Source organism: Diceros bicornis, chromosome 11, assembly GCF_020826845.1.
Source record: "Diceros bicornis minor isolate mBicDic1 chromosome 11, mDicBic1.mat.cur, whole genome shotgun sequence".
NCBI classification, from domain to species: domain Eukaryota; kingdom Metazoa; phylum Chordata; class Mammalia; order Perissodactyla; family Rhinocerotidae; genus Diceros; species Diceros bicornis.
This window is the reverse complement of record NC_080750.1, coordinates 4512268-4538639: the sequence shown is the minus strand read 5'-3', so window position 1 is coordinate 4538639 and position 26372 is coordinate 4512268. Positions and strand designations below refer to the sequence as shown.

General features: G+C 37.5%; 1 protein-coding gene across 1 annotated transcript in view; it reads left to right on the top strand.

Moving 5' to 3' along the window:
• COL25A1 (collagen type XXV alpha 1 chain) overlaps positions 1 to 26372 on the top strand; it is a 440619-nt gene that overhangs the window by 296993 nt on the left and 117254 nt on the right. The window contains exons 8-10 of the mRNA XM_058549892.1: positions 19844 to 19903; positions 21455 to 21562; positions 24014 to 24049. Coding sequence (XP_058405875.1) covers positions 19844 to 19903; positions 21455 to 21562; positions 24014 to 24049 — 204 coding nt within the window. The remainder of the gene's footprint in view (positions 1 to 19843; positions 19904 to 21454; positions 21563 to 24013; positions 24050 to 26372) is intronic.

The following is a 26372-nucleotide window of genomic DNA, read 5'->3' as shown; positions in this document are numbered from 1 at the left end:
TCCTTAGCCCTGATGAATACACTACTCATTGGGACTTAGTGTATTGCCTGTGAAAAGGGAATAGATATAACACAATGGAAAGAAATAAATTGTGAGAAAATGATTTTAATGCTTTCCAGATTCAGCAGAAGTTGGCATGGAAACAGCAAGTTCGTTAAAATTTGCAAATATTCTTGTTATATTTTATAATCAGAGTTCTCTTTTGAGTGTTCTCAGTCATACTTCAAACCACTAAGAGCTGGTATACTGAATTGAACCCAGGAACATTTGTAAATCTGTCCTAATTTGGGTCAATTTAAAAACAAATTATTTTTGCAAACAATTGTTGATGTGTCCACAGTATTTCCCTTGGAATTTGGTGTTGTAAGTTCTATCTCAGTTATTGGTTGTGTAGCTGAGCTCATCACATAAGAAAAAGAAAAAGAGATACTAGGAAAGTTTGGGGACTAGTGACTCTGCCCATTTTACGTTGCTTTGAATCTTGTACATTTTTGTCTAATTAAAAGATTATATAGGTAAAACTATAAATATAGTAATCCAGTGGGGTAAGTTTTTATACAAGATATTTAGATGTAAAAGTGAACATTTTGCAAAACTCTTGTATTAAAACAACACCAATGACACAACAGTGGAAAACCTGAGATTTGAGCCCTTACCTGAAAATTCTATTAATGACCACAGATGTATTAAAATAAAACCAAAATCCAGTCATATGCATAGCCTCTGACAAGGAATTCTGGAGAATGATGCCAACCAGTTTAAATAGCCATTGGATTTTCTTTTAGTGTTTTTAATGCAGTGACCTTCATAATAAGATAATTATTCATTCCATTTTACAAAGTAAAGGGAAGATTTCATTGTCCACACTTTTGTACTCATTGCTTATATCAACTGCAATATTCTTATTTTTACTTTTTTGCATGATTTATATATCTGGTATATATCTTACAATATTTTCAGGCTAATGTGCGCCATTTCACATTTTTCTTGAAAATGAATGGAATGAAAGATTTTAGATGAAAAAGAATATATATAATATTGTTCCCTTTATATTTCTTTTGTTTGAATTTTTACAAGTGCTGCTCTCTGTAAAACATTTTCTAAATAATTTAAAGAATTCTTTGATACGTGAATGATCTTCTCTCAAACACAAAACTATACAGAAGATTTTATTCTTTGTCTCATATTTAAGCAAGTTAATTTTCACTTGAGTTCAAACATGTCTTACATTTATTAACCTGTATAATAAGGGGCTATGATTTGCATTAATGCCTGCAACTGAAGCATATAATAAAATGTGGAGGGAAATATAGATTTGGGATTGGTGATTTTCAATATCATATAAGGAAGAGAAAGTAAGCCTTTAGGTAAATATATTAAAATCCGTTTTTGAAATGGACAAAAAAAATCAAACGTACTGTAGTTGGTAGTATCTATGAATAACAAGCACATTGCAAATAGGAAATACAGCCATTTATAAGCAATTTACACTAACAACATCCAAACACGATTACCACCATTCTTTTTCCATCACTCCCAAATGCAGTTACAGTTGCAACAAAAGTGTTAATGAAGTGGATTAACCAAATGGAAATCAAGAAAGTATGAAACAGCAGATTTTTAATGGTACATCAGGATTTGCAGAAGGGACTAGAATGCAGGACTATATTTTTGATTCTTCCCTTCAGAGTGGGTGGAACAAGGGCTTATGCATTGACAGATCATGTTCAGGGAGAACAGTTCCTGTAGGTCTGAATGAGATGGGTCTCTGGAAAGTCATTTAGGGCCAGACAGCAGCGTCCTTTCATAAGCACACCTGCACTAATGTGTCCAGCAGCTCCTTGTAGCAGGCACGGCCTGTAAATCACAGGTGGCAAACAGCACTGGCTTTGTAGTAAAAGACTGTCAGTTGCAAGGTCCTACTTCAAATGCAATTCTATAGCGACTTTGGATGGAGGCAGGGAGCTTTGATTTTCGCCTCAGAAGTCAGTGAAATTTTGTTTGAATGTTGTTGATATTCAGAGAAACCCTTACTGCCCACAAGTTTTATTTATTAGCACAAATAAGCTTTTGAATGATTTAACACACAAATAATAATAAGAGTAGTAAGAGTAACAGTAATAATGTAACACTATTGTTTTCATAGTTCCACATACCCAGAAAACTCCCGGGCATTCTTGTCATGCTTTGTTTGCTTATGAGTCTAGCATGAATCTGTTGATACAGGAGCCTTACTGATGGAAGAGGTGGTGTCACACCCTCCAATGTAGCATTCAGAACATCAAAGAACCAGTAACAGAGGACGGTCTTTCCAGAACAGGAGCTGTAGTTTGCTACAGTCTTGAAGGAATTCACTAGAATTAAGAATTAAGATGGGAAATGATGGCAAGTAAGCAGGAGGAGAGAGAAATTGACGTGGCAGAGTGGCAGTGCTGCTCTGGCTCAAAGCCCGTGGGATGTACTGTGAAATAGCAGGAACTAACTATAACCCTAGGAAGTGCAAGGGAACGACAGGTGCTAATTCCTGCCTCATTCACTATGTCTTCAAAAGAACATGTCAGCCTGAACATTCTGAGTTTATTGGTAGGTGAGAAAAAAGGCTGAAGGAGACACCACCAGATTTTTAATTAAGAAAACATCCCATCGTTTTTTAAAATATCTTTATTCCTTTGGACCTTTCATCAGGCTTATTTTTAGAAGCTGAGTTAATCTATTTATCTAGACTGTTAAAATTGTGGGCCAGCCTTGAAATATCTCGCCCAAGTCTTCACCCCATTGTGAGAGAGGAGGTCATTGCTTTGTGAGATTTCCGGAATTGCTGAAGGAAATTCTTCCTCTGGTGGAGGAGGAAGTGCGGAACGAAGGATGTGGCTGAGGGAGCCGCGCAGAACACGCCAGAGAATCTTCTGAAACATGCCTGGTGCTAAGTTGCATATGCTGTGTTCATTTGTCTTTTCTAAGGTTTACAAGTCGTTTCTCATATTAAGAATTATTAAACACTTGCCTTTTACACAACCAATGGTTTGAAATATTATATTGCATATCATTCTGTATGTAGGTGTTTTTACATATATCAATTCTCATGAAAAGGAATTATTCTATCTATAAAGATATTTTGTATACACATACATATGTGTCAATATTTACCTAAAATTGCAGTTGCCCATACTACCTTTATGAAACAGAGTTCTCCATGAGTGTAGAGTTATTCACACAGACAAGTGTAAGCCCACTCTTGTTTATACTCTCATTCCTGTTAAGAAAGGATAGGCAAATGTTCAAAGCAATCTGTGAACATTTTGTAATCCAATCCAACATTCTGTAATCCAATCATTTTTTGGATTAAATTGATATATCTTCCTTAACTTTTTTAAAAACCATCTTGCTATTCAGTGTGGCATTTCAGAATTGCTTAAAGAGAATGTAAATTAACTTTTAATAATTTAATGCTTAATTTTTCTTCTTGCATGTTAGCCTGCATGAAAACCATTCTCGATGTTTCTTTGCAAAGTTAGATGGAAGGGATCACTGTGACAGTGTCTGACCATCACATCAAAGGTTGGCTCGGACTTCGAAGTAGAGTCCGCTGACTGAGCTGTTTCGCACTAATCTTTGAGGGACAAATACTTGCCTTGACTTGAATATCAGAGAAAAGACTGAGACCAAGCTCAGAACTCAGTTGCCTTTTCTTAGCTGTCTTATTTCTCTATATCTCTTAGTGGTTGAGGCAGTCGGAGTTCCTAGAATGCCAGCACCAGAATTTTCTTTTAGGGATCTAAACGTTTTGGTATGGAAGGGACCCTAAAATATTCCTTGCATTTAACATAAGTTATAGCAGCACCTTGTAATTTTTCAGACTTAATTATTCCTTACTCTCAGTTTATTTTTATCCTACTGCACTGTTCTTTGCGAAGGTCAACATTGGGAAGATTGTAAATCATTAGTATAGTTTTGTTAGATGTTTTGAAAATCGGAAACTATTTTGTCTTTATTAGTATGGCTGATATCCATAATATGGCAAAAAGCTGCTAGCTACAATTTAACCGTTTTTATTGATATTTTTACATTTCTTTGATATTATGTCTTTGTTTAAAGAATTTATAATCTATATGGCAATCACTATAGTTTTGATGATGAAAGCAATAGTAAGGAATATTTTAGCTTTTAATAATATGTTATTCTTTCTCTGCCAAGTGGATAACTACTATGTTTAAATTAAAAACGTTGCCCTCTACACACACCACTTTCATTTTCTGGCATAGATAAACATACATTTTTTTCTGTTTTGACAAAGTGAAGTTTCTAAAGATTCTTCAATGTTAGGAAATTCTAGAATATAACATTATGAAGCGATTCTTTATAAAGCCATTTTTGTTGCCGTTTTTACTCAGTACAAAATTACTTTTCAGTCGTACAAGCTTTTGTGTAGAAGTCATTCACAATTATTCAATAATATTGTAAAAGGAAATTAATTTTGAGGAGTTACAGGAAGAAGGGAATATCTGGAGATCTATTAGACATTTTCGATTTGTTCAGAAAATTAATATAGAGATTTACAACTTCACCCTTCGTTTTACACTTTCAGGCAGAAAAGTCAAACACAATTGAAATGGAGAAAGCTTGCTATGTCACCAGTACAATGTCAGATGTTAATGCTGTAACTCTATACAGGTCTGTGGTATTACTTCCACTTTGGAGCCCTGTCGTTCTAATAAAATGTGTCAGAGAAGAATGCAAAGTTTGAGTCATGGTATCTACCCAGAATTTTATACAGTAAATGTTATAATAACTCAGGGTTTTTAGAATGTGTCAAATGAAATGGCATGTGCCAACAGAGTTGTAGTTTGAGAAACTGTCACAACTTATATGGGATTTCTTTTTAGGGTAGAGAGTAACACCCTTGGTTGTAGTGGGGGAAAGGAGTTCAATGTCTTTATTTTTCCTTATTTTTGAAATATATACACTATTTTGTGCAATCTTCCCTCTGTGTTTTGAATTAATAATTCTCATGAGGCAGATTAGAGGCTGCAAACTGGTAGCCTGTGGACCAGATTCTGATAGTAGATAAATTTTATTTGGCTTTCCCAAATTAGTTGCTAATGTTTTAATATCGGGCAATTTCATGTAAAATCTTATTTTTTATTCCTCTTGGAAAACTGGAAGATCTGGCACCATTGAGTGCACGTTCTTCTATAGTTATAGTTGGCTGAAACTGAATGGAGTCTATCTGCTTTAGATGGAGCATGCATTCTGCATTACACACGGTGACACCCAGCTCACCTCAGTTATTTACATATGTACGCTGTCTCTGTTGGCAGTGGAGTTTGCAATACCTGAATTACATATTTCAGATTTTGCTTCTGATATTATGATGACAAAGTCCATCAAAATGTGCAGACACACAGGTAACAAAACAACTAATGACACATCGTTTGGTTTCTAGGAAGAAGGCTACATTCTTGTCTTTAATTTATATACCATTTGGTTTTAAATTACATAGAACTCTTCTTATATTGGTGATTGTCAACCTATGGTGACAATTATTTTTATTAGTATACCAAGTCTGTTCAAAGTTTAAAATTAGGACTAGTTCAGAATTGGTAGTTTTTTAAATCAAGATAACAATATAATTTATGCTGTCTTTAAAAATTTTGTTGAAATGTGAATTGTAGAATAACAAAATTTTTTTAAAGTTACCCCAGTTGTATATAGAATAGAATAGTAATTAAATAACATGCAAATAATGTTAAAAAGATAAGTTTTAGTCCTTTAGTTTTATGTGTTTAAAATTAGAAACAACACAGACTTCGAAGGCTTGCACTTCAGAGCCACTCCTTTGAGGAAAAATGAAGCCCCCAATTTCACAATTTCTACTAGGTTTTTCTTAAAATTATATATATTGGTTTATTCCTTAAGATGATATAGCTTAGACATCTATATTGGTTGTAGCTGAAGTTCATGGATATTTAGAATCATAACATAAATTTATATAAATGTAAATTTAAAATATTGGGTCCACATAATTTCCTTTATAATACTTGTCAGTATACTTTTAGGAACATTCATATTTTAAGGCACTATATATGTTTTCTGGGTTTTTGTTGTTCTGGTTGTATAGCTGGATTAATGGAAACATTTCTCCTTATAGACATTTCTAACAAAATTGCCCTGATTGGGCACCAATAAAAAATAAGTTCATAAATTCTTTGGAATTGCCCTTTATAGCTATACTGACAAATCTTAAGAAAAAGAACTAATTTGGGTCAGTATTATTCGATCCTTTTTTCTCTGTGTTCTCCTCGATATAAAAATAAATTGAAACCTGATTTCTCTGAGTGCAACAAATACAGAATTTGAGGCTGTGGTCCAAAGGATTAAAAAAAGATGGCATAAACAGGATCCTATACGATAGATTATATTTCCTTTTATGGAAAAGAGTTGTATACATTTGAAACATTTTTTTTCTTGTTGTGTTTTTAATTGTTGGATAACATAGGAATGAAAAAATGGCTTTTTGTTAGAATTATAAATTTTTTGGCAATGCCAGAGAGGGTTTCTCGATAAATCTTGATTCTCCTATTTTGAAAGGAGGTAAGAGGGAAGATAATATGAGTAAAGAATTCACTTGCTGCTGTATCAAATTTTCTCTTATAATTGCAAAATAGACCCATTTCATAGCCAGCCAATTGCCTATAAACTCATATAGGCTATCCTAAGCTCATGGTTCCTGAGTTTTATTCAAACACTGCCACTGGCAATGAGCTCACTCTCTTTCAAAGCAGACTAATAATTAGAGACAGTTCTAAATATTATAAAATAATTTGATTATTCATTCAACAAATATTGATTGTTCCTTCTTTTGAATCAACATCTGCTCTTCTCTACTCCTATACCTTTAATTCTAGTCCTGCCTTCTGAACTAATTCCTCTTCCACATGACAACCCTTCGGTCATTCTATAGAAACACTCAGTAAAGCTCAAGGTTAGAATGAACCTCAAAGCCCTTCTCATTCGCTCCATCCCTCAACAAGTAATGGCCCAGCATAAGCCTGGCTCCCCTTGTGGCAGTGATAGTGACTCTCTCCCTGCAGTTCTGAGCCTGTTTAAAGTAGCTCTCATCCCCCATCTTGTCTCCTGCTCCAACCCCAGCCCTTCATCTATTCCTCATGAGACACTTCTGTGTCTTCTTACAGTCCTGGTTGTTCTCTGCATATGTTCCTGTCCGTCTATGTCCTCCTTAAAGGGTAATGCCCAGAAATTAAACACATTAATTCCAGTGTAGCCTGGACCAAATGGGATATAACCTAGCTGCTTATGTTTTGGTTTCTGTTAACATAGCCTGGAATTAGATGAACTTTAAACAACATTGGCAGTCATATATATTGATGTATAAGTTTATTATCAACTTAAGTTCTAAAGTCTTTTTTCTCGCTGCCACTAACTCTTGGCTCCTCAACTGTGCATTTGTATAGCTTGTTTATTGGATCCAAACACTGTTCCCTACTTTTATTCCCATATTATTAGTACACTCTCTCTATCTTGTTGCAGTTCTCTCTGGAGTCTGATTCTGCCATCCAACAAATATCATGTCTCTTCTTCTGTCCCATTGTCTGGATATTTGAGATACAGATATAGAAACAGATATACAGAAACAGATAAAGAGAAATCATTTCCAGACCCAGAGCTGAGAAGACTAATCTAACTCATTGATACAAATGTTGGGTGGATCAGGACTGAGAACACGAACTATGTGACCATTTAAGCAGTATTACCTGGGTAAATTGTTCCACCAGTTATAAATCCACTATTTTTGTTGGTTTTCAGTTCAAGTTTCTCAGTTTAGTATCTAAGGATAACATACAAAACCTTGACATACCCCTTGCTATAATCTGTTTATATATGTACATCCATCTACTCACAACCCTTTTTAAAAAGGAAATAAAGATAGTATTTTTAAACCACACCTTTCTTGGCAAATTTTCACAACAATCTTTTTAATAATCTATTCTAGTCTTGACTTAAGTCAATAAAATTTTACTAATCTGTCCATATTTTGCAGGATTTATCTTCTTCCCTGTTTTTTCTTCTATTACTTCTCCTACTTTCCACAGTTCCTGAAAAATGATCTGAGTGGTTTGATAAGTTTTTTGGCAAATGCTCAGTATTTTGAAAGTTATCTCTTCAGGCTAAGACAGGCTAAAAAAGTCATTTCTACAGACTAATTTAAATTCCCCAAATTTTCACTTAGTCTCTTCACTTTTCTTGGTGTTTTATACTACCAATATTTATGCCAATTTTTAATGCAAATATCTATATTTTTTTCTGTTTGACAGAGAATTAGAAGCTAAATAGGAACTGGCTGCTATTGCTTTCTTGTATCAACTATTAATATTTTACTCTCAGCTGATTGAAGAGGAAATAAAGGCCTATTCTTTTATTATTCTTCTTTTTCTTATTCTAACTAAAAGTGCTTTTCTTGCTCTTTGTGTTTTCTCCCCAACCTAATGGGGCCTTAGTGGCCCTGACACGGATCTTAATGTTCTAGGCCCTCTCCTATATTAATCCTTAGTCTGACTTTCACCTCCCTTTTCCTCTCTTCCTTACATCTAACTATGATCATCATAACAAAGGAAATCCTACAAAGAATAAGAGAGTAGAAGGGAAATTAAGGGCCTAAAACTTCACAAATTGGATAATGATGCCTTGTTCAAAAGTTGATGCTGGCAATTCCTTTGAAAATATTTTTTTTCTTAGTCACATTTTTTTCGTGCCATTTCCGAACATGTAAAAATTTCCCCAAACATTTCACAAGTCAAGAAACATGGACAATTGTACTATTAATGTTTATGAAGCTTTATCTCAACTGTGTGTAACGTTATGAAGCTTCATTCCAGACCTGGAATGTGATGAATTATTCTTCCTCACTTCTGTGTTCCATAATTGCTAATATCCCACATCACACAAGGAGAAAGGTTGACAGTGCCTTATGTGTAAATAAGTAATTCTATCTCAATAATGATATGATAAGCATACATCTCATAATTTTTTAGCCACATATGGGACTCATAAGAGCTGCAGCTGATGAGGGGGTAGATCTGGTTACTTATCTGAGTATACCAGATGCCACTTTGCTTTTAAAATGTAAACTTTGTCCTTATGGGTGCTGAAATTAGAGACCTTTTGAAGAGAAAAATAAGACCTATGATATGTATTTGTATTTTGGAAACGGGGCTGTTGCTTTTAGATCTTTTAAGACATAAGAGAAACATTTTTTCTTGGTCTTACTTATGTATAATACCATCACTTCTTGTGTTCAGACACAGAACACAATTATTCGCTGTTGGTTTTTTTTCTTTTTTATTTACTGGTAAATAAGGCAAGAATTTCATTTAATGTTTACTAAATTAAAAGACCATGTTACAGTTTGAATTAATTCTTGTAATCATAGGAAGAAAAAATCTTGCTTCTGTTACATGTGGCAAGTTCCTTTGATATTAAGTACATTTAACTAGAGAATAGACCCTATCAGAAATTGCAGCTAACCCTTATCTTTAGCGCTCATTTTCAGTAACTTTCCAAGACAAGTTAATCTTTACTTTTGACATTTTTGGCTGGCTTATTATCATCTAAATGTTTGAAATTGGGAGGTATAAAAGGAAATTTGAGGTAAAAAAGTTTGAAAATTATCGGTGTAGTTATTTCAAGACAATTGTATGTGCAAATAAATATCACTTTTAAAAATTAAATATAATAAGCATTGTAGTATGTTACAACTTAATATTAAAAATATACTGCATTTCATTAAATACCATCATCATCAACCACAGCCAGGAAATTAAAACCAAAAAGTAGAACATTCATATTATGATTTCTAATATTCATATCATTATAAAGTTTAGATTTAGTTTCACAGAAGTGAGGAAACTCTGTTCTGAGATTCCCAAAGAAACCATAACTCTCACATTGATTACAGCAGCCTCTTTCATTAGGAGCTGAAATCGTGGGGCTCCTCCCAAAGGGACCCATCACTGGGGAGTGCTGAACTTCCTTTTCGAAAAGGAATCGCACCTTGTTCTGTTCTTCCTCCTGGAGGTCCTGTGTTATAATCATGTTTTGAAGTTTGTATGATTTAAGAACCAGTGCTCTGAATTACAGCCTGTGATTGAGGTGATGAGAACTTGTAACCCTTTCTTCAGATGCTAATACCGTAAAGCAAAGTTCCTTCAACAGGCCGACGGTGTCCTTCCCTTTCTGAAGCAAAGCCTTCTACACTGGTCTTGTTTCTCCTTCAGCATTCAAGTGCACTAGATAGAGATCTTTAGCTGGTGGTCTGGGGGCCAAATCCTCCCCTCAAATGTATTTTTGTTTGGACTATAAAATGTTTTAAAGTAAATTTGAATTGGTAACAAATGTTTAAAATCTGAAGAATTCTTTAGGCACCCCTTGGATTTCTGGCTTCTCTTGAAGCCGGGAAAGCTGTAGCCGCGCTGGGTCCGCCTCCCCCGAGGCACAATCAATCGAGTCCTCCTTGTTTCCTTTCAGACCCAGCTTGGCTTCTATTCAGCCAGGTCTCCCCACTTCCTTTTGTCTTAAACCTGCTCCCTTATTTATGTTATCTGCCTGGTCCTTATAGTCTTTTGAGTTTACCCCATATGCACAAGTGACATCAAATATAAAAATAATTATGGGGCATTCAAACATGTACTAAATTGCAATCAATATTTTAAACCCATATGGAAACATGCAAATTTCAAGGATGCTTTCAAGCCACAGACTATTTTAGTTTTGTGTAATCGAACAGACCCTGGGAAAACACTAGAAGTTTAGGAGTGGACTAAAGAGAGATGTTAGAGAATAGGACCAGTTGACTAGTGGAGGAAGGTCCCTAGGGTAGTACTATGCCAAGTAACATTACTCTCCGGTGAACTCTTCCGAGTCCTCTATCATCTTTTTGTTGCTAAGGTCATTTTTGAAGAGTTCCATTATCCCAGACGGCTATCAGGCATTTGCTGTGGGCTCAAAGTTATTTATGGAGGAGGGTGAACCTCAGAGGTGCAGTAGGAAATGCAAGGATAACTGTCCTCCCGTTGTAGCTGAGCCCCATGGCACTCACCGCTGTTTAGAGGCTGGCCTCCAGCCATCTACCTCCTCCATGGGAAGAAGAAAAGAGGCTGCCATCCAGGGCACATGCCCAAAGAATTTTAGAGTCAACTCAACCTAATATCATACAAAAGAAGTTTGGCAAGTACCCATGAAGCCAGACACTAAAGAGAGCTTCTAGGGAACAACAGGACACTTTTGTTTTCTTCCCCCAGAATGACGAATGCAACAAAGTTGAATTTTTCTCACCGGCTACTGGATAAATGCCTTTTTTCCCTTCAGGATAAGGTGCCCTGTCAGCTAATGAATCCCCTGTTTCCTTGGCACTGTTCTTTCCTGATCCATGCTGTGCCTTATTTCCCTGATATAGACTGCTTCCTTTCAGACAATAGATGGAGTATATTCAAGTTGAGGTGAGCCCTCGATCCGGCAACCTCAACTGGAAAGCACCCTTGGTTTTGTAGAAGTGTAGATACAAAATATTACTGTATTGCACACTGTCATGATACTGTATCATCTTAGAGGGAAGAGTCTTTGAGAATTAAAAGACTATTAGTTTGGGCTCCATAATTCAAAATTTGTATTTCAAATGCAAATTACATTATATTCAGATGGATGGAATTAAAGTTTGCTTTTGCATTATTTATTTTTGTAAAGGGGGGATTGTTAGGCAAATTATTATGCAGTGTTTTATAACCAAATTGATATTCTAAACAAGACTTCTGGAGGTTTTTTTTTTAATTTCCTACAAGAACAAAATTTTCACAGGTCTTTTTTTGTATTGACTTGCTAAACATATGATAATTATAATGTGCTTATTTATTCATTAAAGCAATTAATTAAAAGATGTATACTAGAAAACAATTGATCAAGCCAGTTCTGATTAATATATAAAATTGAAATCATAAAAGTAAATTTATTTTTAATTACTACAAACTGGTGTAAATTATAATGTATAATTCAGATTGCTATATATTTAGACAGGGTGTTTGCCAGACTAGCCTATGTTAACAAGTTTTATTGTCCAAAACTAAATTCATTGCCTAAACTTCAAAACTTACTACTCTTTCTATAATTGTTAATTCTGTTAAAGGGATCTTTGTCGTGAACTTTGGAACAAGCTCATAATCCTTTCTTGAAACCCTCAGAGTCAAATGTGTTTCAGAGTTTAGAGTTTTTAGGTACTAGAAAGTTAGTATTGTTCATACACTGTATGTCGTCTGACTCCTTGGAGAGGCCTGAGGCGCACTGTAATCAAACCGTCCATTTCTGCCGTGAAACACGTGCGTGTTCACACTAGGAAGGACTATTGTGACCACAAATAGCCTTGCATCTATTCAAATAAGTTCTTGCCACCAAATGAGTTTGCAGTAAACTTAGAAAAAACTTCTGTTAAACTTAGGAAGAAATATTTCATTTTCAAGGACTTTGGAGTTTGGAATTGCAGATAAGAGATCATGGACTATGTCTTGATTTTTAATCGAGTCTTCATAATTTTGCCAGGGTTGTCTGCCTTGAAGCCACATGTGGCATGGCACCTTCACTGTGTAAACATCCTCATGGTTTCCACTACTTCCCCCTTTCAGCTTCTTTGAAGACCTCCCTCATCTATACCCTGTCAACTTTTCCAGGCTCTTCCCTAAAAGGCATGCGCTTCACTCTAACCAAACTCAACTTACCAGCAATCCCCCAGTATACCCGCCACCTCTTTGCTCACTGTACTTCAGACTAGAATACCTTCTTGGTCCACACTCCACCTCAAATACTGTCATCCTATTCGTCCTTCCTCACTTATCTCAAATCCCACCTTTATAGGAGCCTTACTCCGTTTCCCAGTCAGAATGTGCTTAAATAGCATACTGCCTGCCCCTCTAATTACGGCGCTAATTTAGTGTATTTTCCATTTGAATTGATATTCATGTGATAACCTCCCCTCCCCACTAGATTTAAACCCCTACAGCTTCTTTCACTGTTGTTGGTGTATGGCATGCATTTAAGAGACGTTTGTTAGATGAAAGAATGAATGTTTAGTTAATCTGTCTCACTCTCATCAATCTGATCTCCCACAAGAACCCTTCACCCTGTGGTCATTGCCATTACCCTATCCTAACCTCCCCCAAATGAAGAACACGGTCTGGATGTCAAGGAAGCGCCTGGAACAGGACCTAATCTTTGTATTCTGAGTTCAGATACAGTCTTTGGAAAAGGAAAATACATTTTCTCTTTGGTTCCAGTATTCGTCTTGATGATGCTGTGGGGACGGAAAGGTGTCAGAGCCCTTTGAGAGCAGCCAGGCACCAGGGGTCCACAGGGCTACTACGTTCTGCAGGTCTCAACTTAATATCCCTTCCTGGGGAAGTCCTCCTGACCAGCTGACCTGGGTTAGGTCTCCTTTCTGTGCACTCTCCTAGCTTTTATTTGGTTAATAGTCATCATATTCACTTTTGGGGTATGATTCTCAATCCAAAAACTCGGGTGAGTAAGAAATATGACTTAATTTTCCTTAACAATTTGATTTCTGAATCTGAGCCTCCATTCTTCTGAGCTGACAAAAAACAAACATCAGGCTTCTTGAGATTTCCACACTTTCCTCCTCCTTTTGGGCTGAGTCACACTTCCGGGGTCTGATGGTACGAAAGGTTTGGGGCTGGGAATTGAGAGGCCTGGTCTTCGGTCATCAGTCCGCATAGTTTGCTGCTGAGAAGGTGGCATGGCCTGACTGACTTGCGTGGCCCTTCAGATCCAGTGTGTCATTGCTGCATCTGTGGGGCATGGGAAGCCTTCTGCTCTGTCTGTGCCATGCTTCAGACAGCGGAATCTTATGCAAGGCTGCCCATGGTCCTTTGCCTCTAGACGTGTCACACAGCCATTTTTCTTTAAGGTATTGTTGATTTCCTGGAAGTGCTGCTGGGAAGCAGAGCTTGGGCCCTCTCTGCTCTTGGGGACCACGGATCTCTCTCTCCTCTTTTCCAGTTTGGGAGAGTATCTTCCTAACAGTTTTGTTTTCTAGAAACGTTGGTAGACAAGTTTTGTTTTCCAGCTTGCCTCCTCATACCTCTTCTGAGGCAGTAGCAGATGGCCAACTAAGAGCTTGATTGAGGGACAAAGGAAAGGAAAAAATAGAATAGGAAAGAGCATAGATAAATGTATCAAAAGAGATCCCAGCCCACGTTTGTAATTGTTTGTTTAATGTCTGCCTTTCTTGGTTATACTGTAAGCTTCCTAATCTCAGTGTCCAAATATTGCCTTGTTTATAGTAGGATCTTAGTAATTCTTCTTGATAAATGAGTGAATAAATGGGAATGAAATTCAGAGACTGTGAGGGATTTATGGAAAGTAGGATGGCTAAGAGGGTAGACTCTGGAGCAGACGGCCAGGGTCTGAACCTGCTTACAGTTAGGCAGGCAAAACCCTTAACCTCTTTGTGCCTCAAATTCCTTATCTGTCAAATGGTTGTTCTGAGGAGTAAAAGAGTTAATATTTTTAAAGCTCTTAGAATAATACCTGGCACATAGTATGTATCATATGAATGTTGACCACTATCATTACCATCATCATTGTTATGTATTATCTTTATTATTATTAAGAAGCCCGAAGACAGGACTGTTCCTTTAATGTCCACTTAGAAAGACTAGCTCTGATCCAATGATAGCAAAGTTTATATAAATCAAATTGATACAATTTTGTTTTTGTACCATCTCCCAGACTGCGAGGCTGTTTTATTTTTTCTCCCCTGTGTCCTGTGTCTACAATTCTCTGGTTCCCTCGGGGCAGGACAGTGCTTCTTCAGGAATCCTACCTTTTGTCATGAGGTCTCATCTCTGTTGGCCTTCCTTAGCTGTCTTTTGTTAGGAAACACTACAGGGACCCCTGGAATCCCTTATTAGATCATAGAACAAATGGAACCTTTGCTGGTTGTGTAATTCAGGCATTTTTCCTTATTCTTCACACTTGCTGGTGCTGAAGATCTGCCATCTTTCTGCTTATTTTTCCATAAGCTTATACTTCCATAAGGCAGTTTTTTGGAGTCAGTTATAAATTCTGATTTGCACAGAGTCCAATGCTTATGTTATTTGGTTGTTCAAGGGATTCCCTTAGCTATTTAGCTTCCTATAGTTGACTGTTTTCAGAGATATTATACCATCTACTGCAATATGGAATGATTTTGCAGCAAATTTCTTTCTCTTAATTTCTTTTCTTTCCTTATTTAGCCTTGTAACAGTTCCTGCTGTTAAACTAAAGCTATTCTTTTACCTAAATATTTTTGCATTCTATTGCAGTATTTCCCCATCTGGTCTCTCTTACCTGGAAATCATTTTATCAACTTCTAGGAATATTCATCTTTGTTTATGCTGCACACATACCTGCTGTAATGGTTGTAATGCATGATATATTTTGGGCAAACAGAATCATGATACTATTTACATTATGGAGAAACTCAGGGATTTTCATTTCTCAACACATTTTTTGTTCCAATATGACTTGCTATTGGGGTCCCTTAACCACCTTTAAAATTAAAGTAATTATTTATTTTTTTCTCTATATCTCTACAATCTCAGGTATACTATCTTGTGCTTATCAGTGAGCATCCATTGTCAGTGACGTTGGCCATCGTTAGCCTCTAGATTACCTCTAAGTGCAAGAGTGAGTGGAGGGATTCCGTCATGTCCAGTTCAGTTTATGTGCATTTATACAGCACAATTAATGATGCAATTTTCATTAATGAGTCATTTTGAGTCATCTGTCTATATAGAATTTTTGTGAAGTGAGTTAGCATTCCTTCTTCTTCCACAACCATTTTTATTAATTCTCTTTGTAGTTGCCTCTTCTCTGCTCATCCCTTAAATCAGAGTCTTTCCAAGGGCTCTTTCCTGGGTCTGCTCCCTCTACAGCCTCCCTAGGTGACTTCAGGCAGCCCCACGACACACGATTCCCACCTCTCTCCTGACTATTTTATATGCATATCTAACTGCCGCCCTTGGCTATCCATAGACACCTCAAATTCAGCAAGTTCCCAACTGAATTCATCATCTACAACCACCCATCCACTCTCTTCTAGTGCCCCACAAAACCCACTCTCTTCTCGTGTTCCCTCCATCCTCCATTGCTCAAGCTAGAGAGCTAGGACCGCTCTTTGCTCCTCTTTCTCCCTTATGTTCTCAGCCAAGCTACAAGTACTGAGAATCCTACCTCCTTAAAATCGCTTGAAACTGTAGATTTGTCCCTCCTCTAGTTGTAGGACATAGTCCCTCAAGTAGACTATTGTAACATTTTCCTAAATGGTCTGTCTTCAGTTTTCCTCTGCTATGCCAACCGCATCCCCTCATTCACCTGGCTCCTCAAAGCTGGCATTAGGTACACGTTGATTTTCTTTGTAGCCCCGCTATCTTTCCATCGTAACGGTTGTCACTCTGCGTGATTACTGTCTGCTTATTTTTCCCTCTTTCCCCACTAGACGTTAAACCCTGTGACCTTGGGATCTTGCTCCCCATTCAGTCCCCAGGTCTGGCACAGTGAATGCTCCACAGCAGGCACTCAATAAATACTTCTTACATATTGTTGAATGTTAGTCAATTTTTAAGCTTTCTAATATTTTAACTATAAAACAAGTGGAAAGAAATTATAAGCACATAAATTGGATGATGACAAGGTCTGGAATTAGAAATCCTGGATTAAATTTCTGGCTCTATCATTGCCTTATTGAATACTTTAGCAAAATACAAAATTTTCTCACTATAATGTAATCATATAACACTCATCATTGCTGAGTACACAGTAAAAATGACAATAGCATCTTGAATTTATGGCTTCTAAGTAGTTAGAAGCATTTCTTACGAAATGGTTATTTGTTCAACATCCCTTTGGGGTAGGCTTGCATCTTTCCTTCTGGAAGGTAATGAAAGGAGATAGAGCTCCTCCTAGGATGGTGTCAAAACCCTGGTCCTGAGATGCTTGCCTGCTTCACAGAATGTCAGGAGGATTCCTGAAGCGGCCTGAGTATGCTCTCAGGAGGAAAATATGTTGTGTAAGGCAGTTTTACACTCCTGTACCTCCAATTTCTTAAAAATTCAAAATATTTGGGGGTGAAAATTGTACAAATTATTTCAGTATTTCAGCTTATTCCTGGACTCTTTCTCCATGTTTTTCTGGAGACACATTTTTTTTCTACACCCACTCAAACCATCTGTGTACCAGGCAAGTTTTCGAAGATGTAAAACCAAATGAAATATGTCCATTCCATTTATTTAGAAAGGACTATGACTAATGACATGGTGGAAAAAATGGCATAGTTCATGGAAAAGTGCATTCTCTGTGTGAACAGCTAGGGAAGCCTAGTAGTTATGGCCACACAAAGCCGTGCCTTCCCGCAGGGAGCAGAGTCAGTTCAGTGTCTACATGTGGTCTGGAGATTTCCCCTGTGAGACGAGGTTTTCTACTGCTGTCAGAGGGTAAAATTTCTAAAAATTTGTGCAAATTTTGCATTCTACCCCATAATATGGCAATGTTTGCTTTATATAAAAATGTCTAAAATTATTTACCATTAATCAAAATTGACTCTTAAGGAAGATGTACCATATTTATTATTGCCTCTCATCACTTGCTCAGGACACTAGCATGCACCCTTCAAGCATTCTCCCAGTTTGGAAAGCACAGGATCCCAGGACATTGCAGCCCAGGCCGTGGAACTTTTGTGAGAATTTAAGAGAATTCTTCCACATGTCCACTTTCTAATTTGTTGCACGTAAACTCCTAAAGTCCTTTTGCCTAGCTCACTAAGGAAATCTTTAAAATGTAGCTCTGAGCACTGAATGCGTAACAGGTCCACAGTTATGATGATTGAGGAATATAAAACCAGCTTCCTTAAATAGAGATTTTCAGTTTCAGGAAAAGGATGTGTCTGAGGTGAGAATTACCTATCCACTTCCCACTTTAGATCTCATTAACCCTGGAAAACAAACTAAGAAGTTATTTATAAAACTTAGTGCTTTTTGTAAGCATTTAGAAGACATGATCAAACAGCAAACTGGTCATGTGCTCCAAGATGAGCACAAGAAGTGACTTATTTATACATTCACATTTAAAAACATTTGCAAGGTCTGCCATGTGTGCTGTTAAAAGGTTTTTAACTTTAAATTATTTTTGTTAGATAATCCCGTTTAAAGTGACATTATGATTTATCACCACTAATCAAGATTCTGATCCCTTATAGACTTCTTGTTTGTATCTGTTTTTGTTCTTTGTTACATAAATATAAGGTTTATATATAAAATTCTGACTGTGTAATATAGGGCTAATGAGTCACAGATGGAAAGATGCTGGCACATTACCATCTAATAACATTTTAAACTCATATTCCATAGTAAAACAAAAGCAAATTGTACACATCTGTTTTCCAACTTGTAGCATTTCTGAATTTGGGTCAAGTCTATGTTTAAAGGACTTTTACTTAGGGAGAAGAAAAAGAGGGTACAGGTCACCTCGAAACTACCCAGCCACTTAATAGCCTTATCAGGAAGGATTTGGCGAAACGGAGAAGATTTTCTCTGTTTTGTTTCCTGAGAAGTTCCAGCTCTAAAGAATGAGAATCACAGGCATTAGGGCTGCAGAGATGTCTTCATACTGCAAACATAATTTTATTGGCTCTCTTAAAAAGAAAAATATTCCCTAATAAGGCGGAAATAAGGGAGAAAAATATAGCAAGACCAATGCAATTAAAAAACTAGAAACTTGCTAGCCTTTGCTAAAAATATCCTCAAAACAGATTTGGGTGGGAAGAGGGAGAGGGCAGGGAGGAGGAGTAGCATTTGGGAAGGCTGCAGACACTCGAGGCCCTGTATTTCTGGGAGTTGTTTGTTTTATTTGTGTGGTAAACATGTTCTGTGTTAAAAAAAAATGGAATAAAAGTCTCCAATATCACATGCTTTGGAAAAGGAATATAACAAAGGCAAAATTTCTCTCTCAGCCCGACCCAATTGATAGCTCCTGGGAGGGCGAGTCAGTGCACGTCAGTGAAGTGCAGTTCTCTGAAACATCCCCCCCATTCTCCTTGGTTAAGGAATCCAAAACCACTTTTCTGCTTCAAGGGGTTGTGTGAACTATCAAGTTCTTTTGGAAAAGTTGCATGACAGAAGTGATTACTGCAGAGTGTGACCATAAATCCCTCTGACATGAACTACGCCTGTTATAAGAGACAGATTTCCATCCAGCACCTCTGCAGGAATTCCTGAAACAGGAAAGACCTGAGCCTCATCATATGATTGGAGAGAGAAATTTTGATATGTGGGTGGTAAGGCTCTATTTGGTGAGGTGTGCTGCATTCATTCTGAGGAATACTTCCGATCTCAGTGCAAAATTCTGTTCACTGTTGTCCAATGAAGAATTAATATCCATATTGTATGTCCTGAGTTGTAAACAGAACATCAATAGAAGGAAATTACGGTGCTGTTTTCATAACAGCATCTGCAGGCATCTCCCTTTTGTACTAACATTTTGTATGTAAGATTCCAGAAATGTTGAGTGTCCCTCCCACTCAGGGCAGTTACCAAGAGTTCTCAATCAACCATTCCCTTTAAGGGGTTTGCCTGGGGCCCTTGTGTGTCTGATTTTGTTTCCAGTGTGTCCCCAAGGGCAGACTTAGAGCTGGGACAGGGTGGCGTTAGGTACTGCTTGTTTTGTGTGTCCTCAGTGAGATGTCTGTGTGACGTTTGTGTCGTGTTGTTTTGGTGCTGTGCCACGTCCATAGGGTCTGCCAGGCTTCCCCACAGTTGCCGCTCTGCACAGTAATCAGATCCTCACCGTCAAGGTTTGTGGTTGGCACCCATGCCTGCTCGGTCAGCGCCCGCAATCAGCGTAAGAGTGAGCAAGAACGGCGAAATTGGCTAGCCGAGTCCAGTGTGTCCTGTCATCATACACATCAAGTTATTGGGTCCTTAGGAGCTCACCGACATCGGTGAGATCCAATGTATATTAAGCAGGAGAATCTTGAGCATATGTTGAAGTCGAGCAGGGATGATGAAGAGAGGTGGGCCTTACTGTCTAGGACTGTGCCATGCCTCAGTGGTTTAATTTGCACGCATCCAGTGCTCTCTGATATTTTTCGGTCAGTTAAATAACCCTGAGTACTCTGGACTTTGGGCATTTATCACATGGCAGCCGTGTTCATGCCGCATTATGCTGGTTGGCGAGTCTGACGGAAACTGAACTGGCGCTTTGTCTCCGGACTCTCTGCTCTGAGCACAGAATGCAGGTGACACGAGCTTACCTGCTCCTTAGGGTACGACATCAAAAAGGCCCAACACCCGCAGCAAAATGATGGGATACAAAAAAGACTCATTTCGACCTAAAAATCTGGTCTTGCCATCCCATTTCAGTGTTATATTTCTTTCAAGAAGAGCCAGAGGGTCCAAAGTCAGACACAAGTACCAGTTCTATTTTGTTTAATGGTCATTATAAGTCTAATGTGTATATCTTTATTTCTTTCTTGGGGCCTTCTGATGCCTATTCTTCAACTCTCTCATCTCTGAACTTCAACCTTTGACCTCACCTGACTGATCAGATGGTGTTTCCTAAAATCAATCATGGCTTTCTCTCTGCTGATCAGCAGCTCATTAAACGCCGCCTGATTAAGGTAGTGCTCCCGCTTGCTCGAGTCGGATTTCTTCTGTTCGTTCAGTTATTACTCTGTGTGCTGTTGCTTTGCCATTTACCTCTCAGGGGCGGGGTTGGGGGTGGGGGGTATTTATTTGGAAATATCCTAGAACACAATTATGTTTAGTGAGCTGCATTTGTTTGAAATGTCTATGAAAGTACCAAAATAAAAAGGTATAGAAAGCCTATTTTTTTCTTAATTTAAAAAATAGAAAGTTTAAATTATATCCAGTAACAGATCCAGTTTCTAAGCTCTCTAGCTTTGGTAATTTATAAATTATTATACAGTTTGACAAGAACCTTGTATGTTTAATTTTATAGGTTCTGAAAAAGTAAACACATTTGTCTGACTACAAATGCAGCCGTTTATTAAACAAGGTGACTGTAACTGAGGCAGCATTGTCATGGATAAAGTGATGCAAAAGGTTGACACAGCTCTGAGAACAGTGATCCCGTACACACAGTTTCCCAGAGCTGAGCGTGCTGGTTCCGAGCTGCTGTGGTTGTGATAGCGCCTCACTCAGCATGAATATTGATTGGCCCCCTGCTGGCAGGCAGATTGCCTACAGGCTTCATGTTTCTGGTTGCTCTGGTTCTTTTCATAGTTTAAATGTGGATTAGATAATACAAATTTAAAGTGTTGAAAAGAAGACCTGGGTCTTTATCTTTTGTGGTCATTGTTGGTGTGTTCCCCTCTCCACTGTAGGGTGACCAAGGGCAGGCGGGGCCTCCAGGACCTCCAGGCCCTCCGGGCCCCAGAGGGCCTCCTGGGGACACAGGGAAAGACGGCCCCCGTGGAATGCCAGGAGTGCCCGTGAGTTGCTTTTTGGATCAGTTGTTCTCACAGGTTTTGTTCTGTTTAATGGCTGAGAATTGGGATGGAGTGGGGGGCGGGAGGGTTCTAGGGTTAGGGGGTCAAGTGAGTGGCGTGGGCTGAGGGAAGTGGGATAACAGGAAAGTCCCCAAGGGGAGAGGCATTGCCAGGAGGATTCTGCTTTACCGCTCCCTCCACGGGGCACCCACGCAAACCGGAGACTGGAGACAGCAACCGAACTGGCTCTCAGGTAAGCCTCAAGAAGCCTGTGACTGGAGATGCCGGCTCTCACCTGTGTCCTGATGAGGCATACGTTGGCGCCTTTCGTTTAAATGGAAGACTACCTTGGAAAACTAGGTGGGAGATTGATAACATTTTCCAAAGGGTCAATAACAGAGACAATAAAGTCCTATGTGATTTATGGAAAGTAAAGGAGGCAAATCTTCCTAATATTTAATCCCTTGTAAATAACTTGACCAAAAAATTGCCAATAAAACAGTAAAATTAGTGGTTAAAACATCAGTGGATATGCTTTGAATATTATTTGTCCTTTGTATGTGAAGCTTATTAATAGAAATGACCTAAAAGTGATCTCAACACTTAGATCCAAGTGTTTAGTTACTAAGATTGGTCAAGCATCAGTAATACAGTATCCCAGGACAATAGGTAAATGGTTAGGTTTGGTAGGGGCAACCCAGCCATTTTAAGAAATGTGTGGAAATGGTAAAAAAAAAAATTACACTGATATTAGAGCTTTAAGACTTGAAATTCAGGTATATTGCTGAATCAAATTATTTATTTATTTAATGTATTGTTTTAACTTGAATTATTTTCATTAGTTTTTGTAGTATAAAAGTAATAATGAAAATATTTATCCACAAGGCAGAAAATTTTGAATATAAGGACAAACAAAAAGAAAAATAAAAATCAGCCATAGTCATAAATGTTTTAGTATATTTCATTTTTATATTCATATATTTATATGTATGTTTTGAGTGATTCTCTCTGTAAGAATAAGGGTGCTGTAAAACCTTTCTGAGACGACCTTCTTGTGAGTCCCATTCCCCTTTCTGAAAGCTACTGTAATTTATCACGTGAAATTAGGAGTTGACTTTCCACATATGATTTGCTGGTTATTAGGACTGCTTTTACTGAACCATCAAAAGTGGTAGTTTCATCCTAAAACTGTCTTCTAATGTCTCACCTTTTCTCGGGATGATACCCCAAAAGATAAGAAGAGCCCAGTTCTAGGGATATTTAAAGCTCTTCAATTGATTGTTTGTTACCAACAAAGATACAGTGAGTGTCTCTTCCAATGAGAAAAGTGGTTAAAACCATTTGGATGGTAAAAAGTTAGAGATCTTTGGGCATTGTATCCTCTACAGAAAATTCAAGGTATAACTTACTCTTAAGAAACAAAGATAAAGGTTAAAAGGTATGACAAACTGTAAACCATCCAAAAATTATGTCATCCTTTAAATGAATATAGTTTCTTTAAGTAAGAAATGGAGCTTTTTACACATAGTTTCATGAATATATTTTTAATTCCGCAAATATAATTGAACTGGATTTATAGTCTCAGAGTTAATTTGTATATACTATCATAGCCACTAGAAAGAGATTTTATAGCAATAAACTGAGAAGTATTTAATTTTAAAGTCCAGCACATCTATATATATTGGCATTACAAGCACAGTTTTTCCAAAAAATACCTGTAGCCAATGACTATCATTATAATAATATGACAATAAAATATGATAATCGATTCTGTATGAATCTGAATATTAGGAAATGATGATAGTCGTATGATATGGCAGAAGTTTCTCTATCAATGTTAATAAAACATGTTACTTTAGCTATCATTACTCCAGGAGGATCAAAATTCGAAATCAATCTCTGCTCGTTTTATTATCGAATTTCTGCAGTAAGAGCAGTGGTCTGTCTCTGTCCTGTATATGGAAGTTCTGAGTTCTCACTGAGAGGACCGTGTCATCATCTTTATGTTATCATAAACAGGACATCATAAATGGGCCTGTAATTATGATTAAATATTTTTCCAGGACCATTTATTGACTTAAAATATAATCACGCCTACTAGTTTTTTGTTTTTTTGCCTTAAACAGCAGAAATTAATTCACAATTCTGGAGGATAGAAGTCTGAGATCAAGGTGTCGGCAGGGTTTTATTTAGAATACATCTTTGGCATAATTCTTAAATCTCTGCTGTAATCTAGACCCATCTTATTAAATCCTAAAATGTTTATAAAATGCATTTGAAGATAGAATATTGGCTCTCTTTTAATTGCATTGTGTTTGCATTCCTCTATTTAGCCTGAAAAATATATATTTGATATTCATGAACCCCAGTGGATATTGTGAAAAAGAAAAAAAAGATTGAAATTGGTTTTTAATGTTTATAGCATTAGTAAAATTATCACTATTCTCTTTTCAGGGTGAACCAGGGAAACCAGGAGAACAAGGCTTGATGGCAAGTATCTCGATTTATCTTTTCTATACTAAAAATAATGGAGGGCCGAGTTATTCTAAATTGTGGTCAGGATTATGTGTAACAAATGTGTCTGTCATATGACCTATAACAGAAAGAGTGAAAATTAGTAAAAGTTAAAAAGTAGTAGGGCCTCTCCATTACCTGGTAAGGATGACAAGACAGCACATCTACAGAACTGACACAGGAGAAAAAGAGAGGGAGAACACGGGTGGGGGGTGACAGAGAGATGCTGAGGAGGGTCAAAGGAGACAATTTGCTTTAAGTAGCTCTGCTGTGAGGGAGGTTAAATTCAGGCACATGCCTATTAGCTTAAACAGAAATGAGTGTTCAAAGGAATCAGGAGTGACTAACAGTGAATTAATATAGCAAACCTTCCTCAGTGATTCAAGTTTTTCTTTTGTTGAAGGGCTTCACTCAGAGAGAAAGAGTTGTGTGTTCTTGATCTTGGTCCTTAAAAAAGCTCATGAAATGGTTCCACATGGCCTTGCCCGTAGACAGGCAGGCCCAGTTCCTCATGATTTATTTATCCTCTGCCAGTGAAAGAGAAGTTGGGGCAGCTTGTGGAGCCCTGAAGAGTAGAATCCTTCAACCTACCTCTCCCTGTCTCTTCCTCCATGTCTGGAGTAGCCTTTCTGACCTATTTAATGACATGACCAATACTGGGGAACCCAGGGTGATGTTCCAATCACCCAAATTCCAGAATACGGCTATGTGTCACACTCGTCCTGGATGCAGTGAACACAACAAGTTTGATCATGTCCATTCTGCACCATGTGACATGCAGCATGCAGGTGTTCAGGGTGTGAAGTTTATTTTTAAAAAATAGAAGTCCTAGTGAAACTAATGCACAGGAACAGGATAGTTGGTGAGGAATTAGAACAAATGTGTGAATGGGTTAAAGGTCAAAGGCTTCTCCTTGTGCTGGATGGCTTCAACAGCCCTCCTGGGAGAAACTCACCAGGCAGTGGTCCTAGCTGTAGTGTAGCTTCCTTTGAAACATCGCTGATGAAATGGAAACACCCACAGATCAAATTTGACCCACCACCGGGAAATTCTCTGTTCCTGACCTATAAAATCAAGATAGATATTTGATACAGATAATTTTGGAGAGGGGGTACTATAATGGATTCTTTTTAAAAAGAATAAAATGGAAGAAAAACAAACAAAAAAACGTATGTAATAATTAAACAAAACATTTGAGATCAGTGGTATCTCTGCATACAAGTGCAGCATTAGCTCTCAAGGTTATAGGGTCACAGGAGGTGAAGGATTCTTGGAAAACTACAGTTTAAATTTTGAAATTGCTTTAAGTGATTGAATGCACCTGTAGTTTCTATCCTGGATAATGGTCAAAACATATTCCTCCCGTACATCCTTCCATTGAAGGCGCCGGGATGGTCAGGAGCCCTTGTTTGTCTCCAGGTGTCCACAGTCTGCTTGGGCTTTTATCATTGCCACTGGCTTTCTGCCCTGATGCCAGTGCAGCATCCTAATATACAAGTTCTAAAATGAAAATGAATATTGTTTAAAATTGTAGTCTTCCTTAAATTCATATATACTCTCTAGAAAATACTATGTGAATAACAACTTCATCCCATTTCCCTACAATTCCTAGTTCAATGTCATTGAATATAGATGTTCCACCTAGCCCTAAATGAGTTATGTTATCATCTTAGTTTGCTCCGATTTCCCATCTAATTTAGCACCTTTTCAGATGGAGATGATGCTGGATACTTTTTCTATAAAACTTTTCTTTTCTCTTTAACCCTTCAGATTTAGTTCGTATTCTCATTTTAAAAATGCAGCTAAGAAACTTAAGTGAAATCACAAATGTTCAAAGGATACGTGTAATGTAATAATCTTCTAAAGTGCATTGTACTGTTTTTAAAGATGTAAAATCCTTTTTTTAAAAAAACACTTCTATTACATATAAAGGGAAGTAGACAAATCAAAAGTATACATCTCAGTGAATTTTCACTGTGAACATAACTATGTAACCACAAACCAGATCAAGAAATAGAATTGTTATCCTACTCTGGAAACCCCTCTGTACCCTGCAGTCACCATCCCCCTCTTCCCAAAGTTCACCACTATTCTGACTTCTGCCAACATAGACTGATTTTGCCTGCATTTGAATTTTATATTAATAGAATCATGCAGTATGTACACTTTTGTGTCTGGCTTCTTTCGTACATTATATTTGTGAGATCAACCACCTCTGTTTTAATAGCCTTCACAGCTGGTTACAAAAGAATTAAGAGGAAGAACTTACTTCCTTGACTACCCTGTTAAAACTACATCA